Raw genomic sequence first — 13184 nt, 5'->3', positions numbered from 1 at the left:
AAGCGCCACAATAAAGCTGCCTTGTCTGGGTGACCAGCCACCCTCCCCAGCTGGCCAGGTCTTCCCCTGACATTTTGCACTTGCTGTTTGCATTTGGTTACTTAGAGGCAGGGCCTAATAAATACTCTCCTAGCGGTGGACTGGGTGGTGGGTGCGTGGGTGGAAGGAAAACAGCCCAGCCTAGGTATTTTGTTTCTAAAAGGATGGGGATAAGGCCCACGGTCCCAAGGGGAGAGGGGAGGAGTGAGTGAATGGCCATGGCCTGAACATCTCCACTGGCTGAGTGCCTTTACCTCCTTTGTCTTGTTTATTTATCTGGGAGCCCCGCCCATTCATTTTACAGGTGAGGAATGGAGGTTCAGAGAGGTTCAGTAACCAGGACTCTGCTCCTTGTCTGAGCCCAGCATTTGCCCTGGGGAGGCAGACTTGGCAGCTGTAGTCCTTCGCTAAGGATTAAATGGTAGGAAATGAGCTTCAGGGAAATTCCAGTCTTGATTCTTTGATGAGGCAAAAGCTGGCACGGTACCCGGCCTGGGAACACCCTAACAGCATGTCCCCCACCCCCATGTGCTTTGCAGAGCACAGAGATACACCCCCTTCCCTCATCTAAACACCGGCCAAGATGCCCAGCCCCCATCACACAGGCAAGCCCATAGGTAGGGCGTGGCACTGCTTCCCAACATCTGGACACAGATTCTCCCTGACAGACCCCAAACCAGCTTCTCCCTCCCCTGCTGGACCACTTCAAGCTGTTGCTCAGACATCCTGGCATCCTTCTCTTCCTCTCCCACTGCCTCCCTGAGCCCTGGGATGGAAACCTATGGCACCGTGTCTCCCTGAGCTTGGCTGCACGTGTCCGCAGGACTGCAGCCTTCTCCCCCTTCCTGATGTTCTTGGGTCTGTATTCTTTTCTCCAGGGGTCACACAAGAGTGGAGAAGGGGACTGGGGAGTGAGGCAGAAGGTGAGAGGGCCTGGCTTTCCCTGCCCGGGCCCTGCAGAGCTGGCCTGGAGAGGGGACAGTGTCTTGGAGCCCTGGTGCTTTGAGGTGGGCAGGGCCCTCGCTCTGTTCTAGCACAGCTTCCAGCAGCAGGGAACCCACAGTAAAGTGACTTGGGGAGTTCCCTGGGCCTGGGGCTGGGAGCCTCCCATGCAGTCTGCCAGGAAAAGTCTTCCCAGCTGAGAAGAAGCTGCATTTCGGGGCAGAGATACCTTTGAGGGGGTGAAATGGGGCCGTGTGGAAAGTTAGTGGGAAGGAAGAGAAAGAAAAAAAAAAAAACCTCACCCAGGAAAGATGGAGTGGGGAAGGCCTTGTGCACAGCAGCTCGCCAGGGAGTGGTGGAGAGCTGGCCCCAGGCCAGTCAGGGCGGTGTTGGCCTCTGCCCAGCTCTGTGCCCAGCTCCTGGTGATGCTGCTCCGGTTACATAATCCCTTTAACCCCACCATCCTCATCTTTAAACCAGGGATGAGAGTAACATCTACCTCCTAAAACTGCCTAGGGCATGACATGAGATAATATATGTAAATTATGTAACAGATGGAGAGGGTCCTGGTGCGGAGTAAATGTTCCAGAGATGCCATTCCTTTGTTTCATTCAGTGTCTGCTATATCCTAGGCACCATTCTACTGGTGGAGGATGTATTAATGCACAAAATGGGCAAAAATGCCCCATCCTAGGGCTTTCATTCTACCTGGGGTGGAAACTAGGGGAGAAGACAGACGATAAACCATAATGAAATGAATAGCTCAATGAAACTGTTATGTCAGAAGGTTAAAGTGCTCTGGAACAAAGGAGAAGCACAGCGGAGCGAGGTTACTATCTTTTCTTTCCAGAATTTGGATAACTTCACTCTTACTCACACTCCCTTCTAAGGAAAAGGGATAAACCCGTTTTGCTCCCGGGCCTGCCCGGGCGAGAGTTTCCAGCTCCTCCCAGTGTTACATCCGACATGAGTTTTAGGGCAAATTCCCTCATTTGTTCTTTTCACTAACAGATGTTTACAGAACATCTGGTCATGCAGTGTTCTGTGTGAATCAGATGTTCTTGTCCTGAAGGGCTTTGCAGGTGAGGGAAGAGGTGCGTGTGAATAATCTAGGTGAGAAAGTGGTCCGGGCGGGGAGAAGCGTGTCTGTACGCCCTGCACGTTGACCTCTGGACTTGGTGCCCTGGCTCCTCACTGGGTTCGGAGACTGTTTCAAGTCACCTTGCCTTGGCTCTTTTCTTCTGGTGGGTTTGATACAAGAAAAGTGGGGCGTGAGAGGATGGCTGTGTCCCAGGTCCCAGGCGAGTCCCTGGGATGCCCCATCAAGTGAGGGTCCTTGGCTTCGCACAGGAACGAATTTAAGAGGGAGCCATAGTAGAGTGAAGGTAGATTTATTCAGAGAGATACGTACTCCGTAGACAGAGTGTGGACCATCTTAGAAAGCCAGAGAGAGTGACCACGAAGTTAGTTTTTGTGGGCTGAGTAACTTCATACGCTAACAAGTGAGAGGATTATTCCAACTACTTTGGGAAAGGGGCTGAGATTCCCAGGAATTGGGCCATCCCCCACTTTTTGACCTTTTATGGCCAGCCTCAGAACTGCAATGGCGCCTGTTTGGAGTGCCATTTACCATACTAATATATTACAGTGAGCATATAATGAAGCTTAAGGTTTACTGGAGGTCAAATCTCCTGCCACCCTGGGCCCCAGGGTCTACTGGGAGTTGAATTTTCTGCCATCTTGGTGTCATTCTTTTAATGGTTGTGCCCTGCCCCTTCCCTCCTGTCTCAGCTTGACGGACTGTCCATACCTTAGTGGTCAGGGAAGAGAAAAGACACTGCTCCTTCTGATGGGGGAGAGACACTGTCTGAGTTGGCCCTGGAGCAATATCAAGACCCTCAAGCCCCAGTCCCCTGACCCCAGTGGTGAGGAGGAATGGCTGGGCGCTTGACCATTTGCCCAGTCAAGCGCCCAGCCTGTGGCATGCCCCTACTTCCCCACCCCTACTGTGTGGCCTCTGTTGCCCTTGCTCGAAGGCAGCCTGACCCTGGCAGGGTGGTGGAGGGGAGAGAGGCCTGGGGAGTCTGTGGCCATGGCAACTTGCTTCTGATCCCACAGCTGCGAGCAAAGGCGGTGGGCCCGGTGCCTCTAGGGCTGTGACTTCTCCAGTGCAAAGGTGGAGGGGCCCAGGTTTGAAGGAGGAGGCTTGGCCACATGGCTGGGAACCGAGGCCATGTGTGTGTCTGACCACAGGAGCAGACGCTCCACCTTGGGGTTTGGAGCTGGAACAGGCCGTCCTCCCCACAGTCCCCGCTCACAAGGACCCCGCAGTGTCTCCTGCGCCCGGCCCCCTCAGCTGCTGAGTCACACTCCCCAGGGTTCACCAAGGCGCTGGGCCAGAGCCGGGCTGAGTCATTAGATGATGAATTGTGGAATTTTTATTCAGGCTGTCACCACAGCGGCGGTGGGCCCTGATCCCCACCCCCTACTTCCCCACCGAGCAGCTCAAAACATTCTCTTGTCACTTGTCATCCCTTCTCCATCTTGGGGGGCTCTGGCAGGGAGCACAAGATGGTGGTGGGGTGCGTGGGGCATCCCTGAGCTTCCCTGCCTGTGTCTAGATTCCGGACCTGTTAGAGGGATGGATGGGGCCTGGCTGTGAGCTCAGCGAAGAACCTCAGATCTCATTTCGTTTGGCTCTCTCGTTGATGACTGAGGAAACAGAGGCTCAGGATTCAGAGGCGGTTGGAAGGGCAGCTTTGGAGTCAGAATCATATCTATTTCTAACAAGCAAACCGAGGCTTCACTGCCTGTAGCATAATGCTAACGGTGCTGGCTTCGTAGGCCAGGAGGCTTCCGGAAGCCGATGGGTGTGAAGCACGGGTGGGCGGCACTTGATGACTGTTATTTGATCCTGTATCTGATGGGGAGGCCAGAGGCTGAGTGAATTAGAAATAAGGACCTGAGGTCTGAGTCCTTCCTGCTCAGGACTCAGAGGGGAAGTTCAGGAACTCCTTGAAGTCTCCTTTGGAGACCAGGTCAGAGGGCATGGGTTTGGCCAGTAGGCAGACAATCCTAAAGCCTGGGTACCTCCCAGCCCTGCAGGGGTCACCGTGGGATCACAAATGCGGGTGCAGGTGCTTGTTTGGTTCTCCCAAACCAGAACACAAGCAGAAACCACTGGTGGGCCCAGCCGCCCTGACTTCCTCACCCACCTCCTTCATACACACCTCCAAGCAGGCCTGCGGGGCCAGAGAGCCTGCTGACTCCCTCCCACCAAACGTGAGCCTGGAAGGTGCACACCTCTGCCCAGAGAGCCCCTCTGTCCTACAGGCCAGAGTGGCCAAGGAGGAGGGCTGGGACCACAGACGGTGACTATGCCGGTCATCATGCTCCTGAAATGTCCCCAAGGACTCTGTGTAGCGCCTTTGGAGCTATGACAGGGATGGCAGGCTCTGTAGGCCTCCACTTCCTGGGCCTGGGTGCTGACTGTTTCCCATACCCATCAACCATCCGAGAAAAGGTTCAAGTTTTTCCAAAGAATTTATTAAGAAACAGGAAGAAGATATAAAGCACACAATCAAAGGAATGAAAGAGTTTACAGCCCAGATTCTTCGGCCCCTAGGGACTGAGAAAAATCTGCCTGGCTGACACCGTGGTACTGAGGCCCTGATTCCTTTTTCAACCCCATTTCTCTTGGTTGCTAAGGCAACCTGTTTAAAATTAATTGGAAGACAAGTCAGATTGCCTTCTAAAACCTCCCCAAACCTGCTTCCTAACTGCCTCCTTACATACGGCCCTCTTCGGCCTAGTCCCAAAGGTCCCTCACCCAGGCTTCAGGGGAAGTCGGCTGACCCTGCGGTGCCTTCCCCACCCCTCCAATCACTCTGTGGTCTCTAGACCTATTTTTGATCTTGTTCTGATCCACTTAATTAAACTACATTCATGAACCAGTTGGGAAAGCTGGTTCTGCTAGCTTTGGTCAAGTTACCTATTTTCCTAAGCCTGCATCTGAACTTGACCTTTCTCCTGTTTGGGCTATCTTCTTGAGCAGTCTCTCTGGCAGCTCCCTGCCCCCTCTAGTCCAAGACTGCTTTCTCCCCCAGACAGAACTCTGTACCCCCATCCGATCTCCCATTTAATGCATGGTATAGCTGTAGTTCTCAGCTGACCTGCCCAGGAGGGATGGCCTAACACCTTGATCTTGGCTCCTACTTACCGAACCTTGCCCAGCTCAGATCACCAACCTCATCAACTTCCTCGGAATCTTTCTGACTTCTCTCTTGGATGTCTGCCTTTTTTGAATATTGTCTCTGGAGATTTATTATATGACATGGCTTTATAGATACAGTAATAATGACTACAGCAAAAGGAGAGTTATTCCCTCCCAAATTATATTTTCTCTCAAATATCAAAAGATTGGGCCACTCTTGCTGTTTCGAACGTCTCCATGCCTCTGGTTATCAGGCCTTCATTAGTACAGCCTGATTCTCTGCTGGAATAGCACTGACCCTTAGCAAGGTGCCCATTGGTCCCTTCTGTTCCTGTGGTCACTGTTGTGTCTTACAAATGGCTTCTCCAAATAACTGCTGGAAAGCGAAACAGCCTCCTCCAAAGGAGAAGCAGGTAGTAACTCTGCCCAGACATTCCTGAGCTTTCCCCTCATAATACACGCACAGAACATCCCCATTCGCGCTTACCCTGATGGAAGACTAGTAAGTCAGTACAAGTCGGTTAAACTTTTCCCTAACCAAGACCTCAGATTTGAGCTTTATGATATACAAAAGACACCCACTGCTCACAACAACCCTGCGAGGTGGGCATGCTGGATATTATCTTCCCTATTTTACTGACGTAGAAAAAGACGTTCAGAGAGGTTAGTGAGCTAGACCAAGACCACAAAGCTGGTTAGTGGAAGAGCCAGCACTCAACCCAGGTCTCTGCTGCCTCAATCACTTTCCTTTTTCCGGCACAAAGAATATGAACGGGGTTCTCCGCTCTTTCTCTCTACCTGAAAGGCACCCTCCTTTCACCAGTACGTGCACAAACTGGAAAGTTCCAAACAGGAAAAGGAATGATCGATCGCGTTAATTGCCATGGTCCACGGCGGCATGGGGGTGGAGGGGTGTTGTCTCTTTCACGATGTTCCTGATTTCTTAACACCTGTAGCTGAACCAAGAACTCTCTCTCTCTGCGCTGAGTGGTGCTTTTTTCAGGATGCATTCGGATTCCTGGGTCACAGCTGAGGTGCTGGGGATTTCAACTCCAAATTATGCTCAATGCTGTACTTCCCATCCACTTCACATTTGCCACGGGTGCCTTCCCACCCCTACCCTCCCACAAAGAAAATTCAGTATTTCTGTCAATTGTCTGATGCTCAGCTTCCCAGGATTCTCATAGCGTCCTGGAGAGCCCTGTGTCTCCTGCATCTTTAGAGCATCTGTGGGATTCTCTTCCTGCGTGCAGGTGATGCTTCCCTTCTGAAGTTCTCTATTCCTGCTTTGCCTCCTAGGTGAGCCACTTGGCTGGAGCTGTTCCACCAGCCAGGCCCTCTGCATAAGATTCCTGTGCAGCTCTGCAAATCTGTTGCTCCAACCTGAAAGCATATGATCCCCTAGAGGCCAGCACCTCCCAGGACCCGCTCCGCACACATTAGCAGGTCCCCCTCCCCACCATCTCATCTCTTTTGTGACTCAGAGCTGAGCCACCCTCCTGGAGGCTAGAGTAGTCTGTGTCCACAGTGCCCCCTACTGGATATTTCCCATAAGCCAAGGTTTTGGACGATTCAGTTGGTCCCATCTGATTTCTAGATATCAATTCATTCCACAGACATTACTGAGCACTTACTAGACGCCATCACTGCTGACTCTGCAGAGAGAGCTGCAAAGAAGACAGACACAGTACCCCACTCGTGTAACTCATTCTATACCAGCTGGTTCCACAGAACCAGCTCTTGATTTCCAGTTGTCCTGAATTAGCTGGTGAACCCAACAAGACCTTCCCCACCTCTGGACCCTCCACAATGACCAATCACCGGAGGGGACCGCCTGACCTCTGCATACCTTCCCCAGGCAAATTCCTCAGCCAGTCACCAGACAGGCCCCTGCTCTGATGACCCTTCCCACTCCTACCCCTCCTCCAACAGAACCGTCTCTCCTGACTCATGTATTCATTCGCAAGGCCAGTGGTTATTCTTGAATATCACTTTTTTGAAAAAAAATTTTGAGTATCATCTATAGAGGTACACTTTTCTGACGTAAATATTCAGGTACATATGTTATTTAATGGACAATAATAACTAGTAGAAATGTGCATATATGAATACCAGGAAATAAGTCAAACAGAATCCAATCTCCCCACTCACTGACTATTTACATATTTTCAACCTATTTCCACCTGGGAACTATTCAGGTATACTTTACCCTGTAGCTAACCTTATGGGATCATAAATCCAAAATATATTTTTTTTAAACCTATGATTGCATCATATAACATCATACCCTTCTAAATAGTTCTCATAGTTGTCATACACGAAGGCAGTACCTCACTGTCGTGCTAGACCACAATCTACTTGGCAATACCCCCAAGCTGAGCCGTTTCCTGTCAATGACTATAATATATAGAGTGGCCACAAATATCTATGGGCAAATACTATTTTTCTCTTGACTTATTTTCCCAGAAAGTATTCCCCAAAGAGAGATAACTTTATCTTACAATCATTTTTTTTTTTGACTCTTGTCAAGTACTGCCAAACTTCTCCAGGAAGCATCGTTTTATAGCGCCAGGAGTCTGTTTCCCCACGACATCGTTTTAAAAACATATTTTTAACCAATGCAAGGGATTGATTTTATTTTATTTTTTATTTTATGTGTCCTGGCCTGCGTGTGTTCCTCCTGGGTGCACAGCTCATTTGTCCCTTTGACCGAGTAAATCTCTTTAGTCACTGCATATGTTGGAGACTCAGCTCTCCCTCAGATCAACTCTACGTAATATCCTCATCTTAGTGATTTTCCTTTCATGTTCATTGTTCTTTGCTGTGCATACATTTCAAATTTTTATATAACTGAATTTGCTGCCCCCCACCCCCAACACTGATGATTTCCCCTTTCGCTTCATTAGACAATCAATAACCTCCCTGGAAAAGGATTTTCTTTTCCCTACACCTAATGTCCTGTGCTTTCCATCTGGACTTGTCCAAAATCTCTCTGGTTCCCATGAACGCTCATTGTTCATGATCCTTACATGAAGATTCCCTTTGGTCATCTCCTGACAGTCCCTGGATAAACGTGTCCACCTCAGTTCCACCGTTGCCCCAGCCCGTGCAAAGGGCCGGTGGTCATGGCTCACTGCTGACTGGATCCCTCCCTGCGGTTTTCACTGCTCCACCCATCCCAGCCCCACTACCAACTTCTCGGGTTTTCCATCTGGTTTGGCCCTGTAATCCCACACCTGGCCTCTAAGCTTAGATGTTTTCCACACCAAAAAATGGCAGTAATAACAAATGCCCTCACCCTTTAATTCAGCCAAGTGAAGGCCAAACTTTCTCGAAAGGAATTATGCTGGAAAACTAAAGGGAAATAAAAATAAACTCCAGGAAGTGACATCAAAACGGAAGAGATTTTACATCCTACATAGATCTTGCCTCCGATTGGCTTGGAGGTGGGAGGGGAGCTGGAGGGTAAGATCCAGTGTCTCCCCATCTCTAATACTCAGAACCCTGTGTTTTAGGCTCCAGCCCAACTGGGTTCTGTCTTCTGGGAGCACATTCTCTTCATGGACTTCAAGGTAAACACCTATTGGCTTTGACTGGTGTCTGTACTTGGCCCCCCACAAAGCCCACCCTGTACTTCCCTGGGGAGCACCATTATCAGAGGTACCTCTACTTCCTGGCTGCAGCTGGTGGGAGACGCCATTTATGGCCATTTCAAAAACCCAGGCCTCTTCTGACCTGGTGGGTCCCTGTTCCAGTCTGAGGGGAGCCAGGTTCTCAGCTCCCTTCCAGAAAGCACATCCTTGACAGACCCTGAGCCCTTCTTGGCTCAAAGGATTCCTTCCACCCGCCTCCTCAAGTCTCCCCCTGGCTCCTCCATCAGGAATGGTCGTGCAGAAAGAAAATCAGGCCTAGCTTACAAATCTCAGAAACCTAGACTCTACAGCGGCGGCAGCAGCAGTCACCCACAGAAAGCAAGAGGGTGGTCAACACCAAGAAACCCTTCAACCCCTCCTCCTCTGCTTCTGAGGGTTTTGGTCACGCCACCCGCCTTGGTCCCTATTCCTGCACACCTGCAGAGGGGTTTGGCATTTCACGTGGAAAAGTTGCCACCCTCTGCCCGCTGGGAAAATGCCCTTAGCAGAAGCCCTGCCTCCCTTCTCCTGCCCCAGTCCCGCCCCAGTCCCGCCCCAGTCCCGCCCCAGTTCTAGCCTTTTAACTGTCAAGAGGGCGGACCCGGAAGACGTGGATGGTCCCATTACTGAGGGACACGACCAGATATCTGCCGTCCACCATGGTGGTCACCCGGGGCTTTTCCAGGCCGTGATAGGCCGTCAGAAAGTCGCCGAGCAGTGACCCCTTCGGATCGAGGATCACTACCTTGTTGACCTCGCGAAGGGTCAGAAAGATGTAGCCCTTCTTATCTACAGACACAGAGCCTGGCTGGCAGCCGTGCAGGCCTGGCCCCCGGTACTCCCCGATCACCTGACCCAGCCCATCACAGACCACCAAGCTATTCTGCTGCCAATCTGACCCCACAAAATTGCCCTGGGGGCTGGTGGTCAGGAACACCAACGCCCGCAGGCCCCGGTTGGCCTTGCCCCCAGGGATAAACCGGGTGGCCAGGCTGCCTTCCATGTTATATACCTCCACGTGGCCCGACACGCTGACAGCCACTCGGTCCCCGCTTGGCATGGCAGCCACGGCGTGGCTGGCCTGAGAGAGGCTCAGAGCCCGGCGCCACTGCACCTCACCCTCAGGGCTGATGAGATAGAGTCGCGCACCGGCTGAAAAGGCCACGGCGTCCCGCAGGGCAGCCACACTGCACGGGGAGCAGCCCTCGGGGACGGGCACCGCGCCCTTGTAGTCGCCATTGAGGGAAAAGCGCTTCAGGGCTCTGTTCTGCTCGTCTGCCACCAGTATCTCCCGGGGGCCAAACGGACAGAGCCCAGTGATCCGGGGAGACCGCTTGTCTCCCGGCATCCGCGTGGGGAAGCTGCAGAAGAAGATGGGCCTGGGGAGGAGGCCGGAGCCCTCCAGGTTTGGCCCGGGTGCTGGGCTGGGCTCCCGGGAAACTGACTTGAACCTGCCTTTGAATTTCCTCTTCTTGTTGGATCTGCCACCCCTTGGTATCTGCGCTCCTCCGTCTTCTTGGGGTGTCTGGGCTCTGTCCTCTTTGGGGGTCTGGGCTCCATCTTCTTGGGGAGACTCGGCTCTCTCCACCTTTAGGATCTGAACTCCATCTTCTTGGGGTGTCTGGGCCCCATCTCTACTCTGGGGCTGGGTTTCATCGCCAACCTGGCTTCCAGCTCCATCTTTCTTGCTGTCCTTTTGGGACTGCTGCTCCTCAAACGAGAGCCTGAGCAGGTGGCAGTTCTCGTCCAGGAGCCCAGGATGGAGCTCCAGCCGGGGCAGCAGGCAGGGGGCTGGCCCAGGCAGCCAGGGACAACCCTGCAGCTGCCGGAGCCTCTGGGCAATCGCCCCCTCCAGTGAGAGTATCTCAGCCTCGCGACCCAGGCCGAGCACCCGACGGGCGAAGGTGGCCGCCTCCCTGGCCACTTGCTCCTGGCCCTCCAGCTCCCTCAGCCTCTCCCGAGCAGCCTCCTCGGCAGCCTCCACATGGGCCCGGAGCTGCCCCAGCACCTCCTGCTTCTGGGCCAGGAGGGCCCGGAGGACCCCTTCAGCTGCCTCCTCCACCTGTGTCCCCACCCTGGCTGCCTGCTCCCGCAGCTGGGCCAAGGCTTCCTTTTCCATCATCCGAGTGGCCTCAAGCTCTGCCAGGTTGTTGTCCACACCGGCCAGTAGCTCCTCGAGGCCTGGCCTCCGGGCACGCACAGCCTCGGCCAGGGGCAGGCAGGGGTGGTCCAGGTGGGGGTCCAGGCGGCACTCTCGGCACAGCAGCTGGGAGCAGGGCTGGCACAGGAAGCGCAGAGCCTCCCCCGGGTGCTGGGGACACTGGGCCGCCTGGCGCTCCCGGGCCTCCTCGTCGTAAAACCCCGCCCTGTAGCCCACCAAGTCCACCACCCGGTGGGTGTGGGTCTGCCGGGTGCAGCGGTGCCCGTCAGCACAAGCCTGGCACAGGTCGTCAGCGCAGTCCAGGCACCGGGCTGTGGCTGGCCCCCCTGCGCTGGTGCCTCCCATCAGGGGACACAGCGCGCAGGCCGGTTTCCCTGCGCACAGGTCTCCATCGGCCCGGGCCTTCACCAAATCCAGGAGCCCATTGACAAAAAAGTTGGTCTTGAAGGCGGCCACACCCGTGGGTGGCACAGGTACGGACTCACGGCACTCAGGGCATCGGAGGTGGCCACCCTCAGCCAGCTGGGCCAGGCAGTCCTGGCAGTAGGTGTGCAGGCAGGGCAAAGTCTTGGGCACCTGCAGCTGCTCCAGGCAGATTTTACAGGCCAGGAAGTCGCTGTTCAGGGCTTCCAGCAGGGAGGGCGAGGAGCCCTGGGAAACCATTCTGCAAGGGAAGAGTCAGGGTCAGAAGGCAGAGGACACCCCCACGGTGCCTCCAGCCTGCCCTCCCACCTCTCCCCCTTCCTCCAGCCCCGCCAGGTCTGGGGTCTCACCTGAATGGCCAGGAATTTGCTTCTGGTCTCTTGAGCTAAAGAGCTGCCTCTCTCCTCCCTGCATACATTCAGCAAATGTGAAGAAGTAAAGGCTGTTTTCAAAAGTCAGGTCCTGCGAGAAAGAACAAGACCAAGAAGCCCAGCCTCAGAGAGCTGATGGTGGAATGACCAGCGCCCCGGCTGAAGGCCTTGTGGCGCGAGCCCCGTGTGAATAGACCCTGGGGTCCTGCTGGTGGGGGAATGCTGGGTGGGGGCCGGGCAGAGGGGACACAGCCGACCGTGCAGGTGGGCGGAGTTGCTTTGACTCCTGGCAGGTGGAAAGTACGAGGGGCCCCAGTTCCCGGCGCCCCAATCCTCACAGCCCCTACACCTGCCTCCTAGACACTGGCAGCAGCTTCTCGGGGAGTGGGGGCCCCACGTCCTGCCCGACTGTCCTGAAATGGGTTTTGGAGCAGAAGGAAGGAGATCTGAGGGAAAGAGGCTGCCCTGCGCTTTTCTTCCAGCTCCTCAAACTCAGGGTCACTGCAGCCTGTTCCCCAGCTCCTCGGGCCCTTTTCTTTCAGCCTTTCCTGCTGCAGGAGGCCTCCTGCTCTCCTAGAAACCTCTGGAGGGTCGGAGTCACGTGAGGAGTGTCTGTGAATGCCCCCAGCTCCCAGCACAGTGGCTGTGAAACACTTGATAAAGAGACTTGGAGGATTTCTCCCAAACTTCCAGGAAGCAGGGGCTGGGAGGGGAGCTCAAAGAGTGGGTGGGTGGGGGCTTCCAGGGAGGCCTCGGCTCTCCGGCCTGAGGGGTAAGGCCCGGGGCGGCCGGGGTGCTCAGGCCCAGCCTCTCCTCCCCTCCTGCCTTCTGAGTCCCTCTCCCCCCTCCCTTCCTCTTCCTCCCGCTCTCTCCCTTCCCCCGCTCCCTCCAGTTCAGTTCTCACTTCAGCGGCCCCCAATCCCCAATCCTTACCTAGCCAGAGCTGACCTTGGGCTCCAGGGCCGGACTGGGGGGCCCTGAGGTCCGGAAGCCACTGTTGCTGGGTCCCTGAAAGAGAAACAAAACTGAAACTAATTGTACTTCTGCAACTTCCGTCCCAGGCCCGGGACGCCGACTTGCACAGCCGCAGGCCCCGCCTTCTTCCCTACCCCAGCCTGGACCTCTTCCTCGGGGCCTCCACCCCCAGCAGGGCACAGCCCCCCACCAGCCGCCTCCTCCAGGGCTCCCGGGCCAGGTCAGCTTTCACAGCTGGAGTCACCGAGATCAGCCTGTCAATTTGAGCCTCAGGATTCTCGCAGCCTGCTAAGTGTGTTTATTGAAGTGTGTTTGTCGCAGGCACAGGGGAGGTGCCCCAGGGTATGTCCTCTGAGGGAAGAAATGAGAGATCATCATCAGTGATTCAGAGACGGAGCTTAACTGCAGCCCCGTCCTCAGGGGAAGGT

At 54.5% G+C, this 13184-nt stretch overlaps 1 protein-coding gene across 2 annotated transcripts; it reads right to left on the bottom strand.

Moving 5' to 3' along the window:
- Nucleotides 1-4505: 4505 nt before the first annotated feature.
- TRIM56 (tripartite motif containing 56) lies at nucleotides 4506-13184 on the bottom strand. Of its 2 annotated transcripts, XM_074345843.1 has the most exons (4): nucleotides 12891-13184; nucleotides 12715-12789; nucleotides 11761-11872; nucleotides 4506-11651 (listed from the first exon to the last, which is right to left on the bottom strand). In XM_074345843.1, exon 4 carries the CDS (start codon nucleotides 11648-11650, stop codon nucleotides 9407-9409), a length of 2244 nt encoding a protein of 747 aa, XP_074201944.1. In that variant the 5' UTR covers nucleotide 11651; nucleotides 11761-11872; nucleotides 12715-12789; nucleotides 12891-13184; the 3' UTR covers nucleotides 4506-9406. The 2 variants fall into 2 exon arrangements, with proteins under 2 accessions (XP_074201944.1, XP_010951016.2); XM_010952714.3 differs by lacking the exon at nucleotides 12891-13184 and having other exon boundaries at nucleotides 12715-12873.

Source organism: Camelus bactrianus, chromosome 18, assembly GCF_048773025.1.
Source record: "Camelus bactrianus isolate YW-2024 breed Bactrian camel chromosome 18, ASM4877302v1, whole genome shotgun sequence".
NCBI lineage: Eukaryota > Metazoa > Chordata > Mammalia > Artiodactyla > Camelidae > Camelus > Camelus bactrianus.
This window is presented reverse-complemented; position numbering and strand designations above follow the sequence as displayed.

Bases quoted from the DNA above. Each gene is read 5' to 3' on its own strand.
- TRIM56 (XM_074345843.1), bottom strand. From the start codon at position 11,650: ATGGTTTCCCAGGGCTCCTCGCCCTCCCTGCTGGAAGCCCTGAACAGC.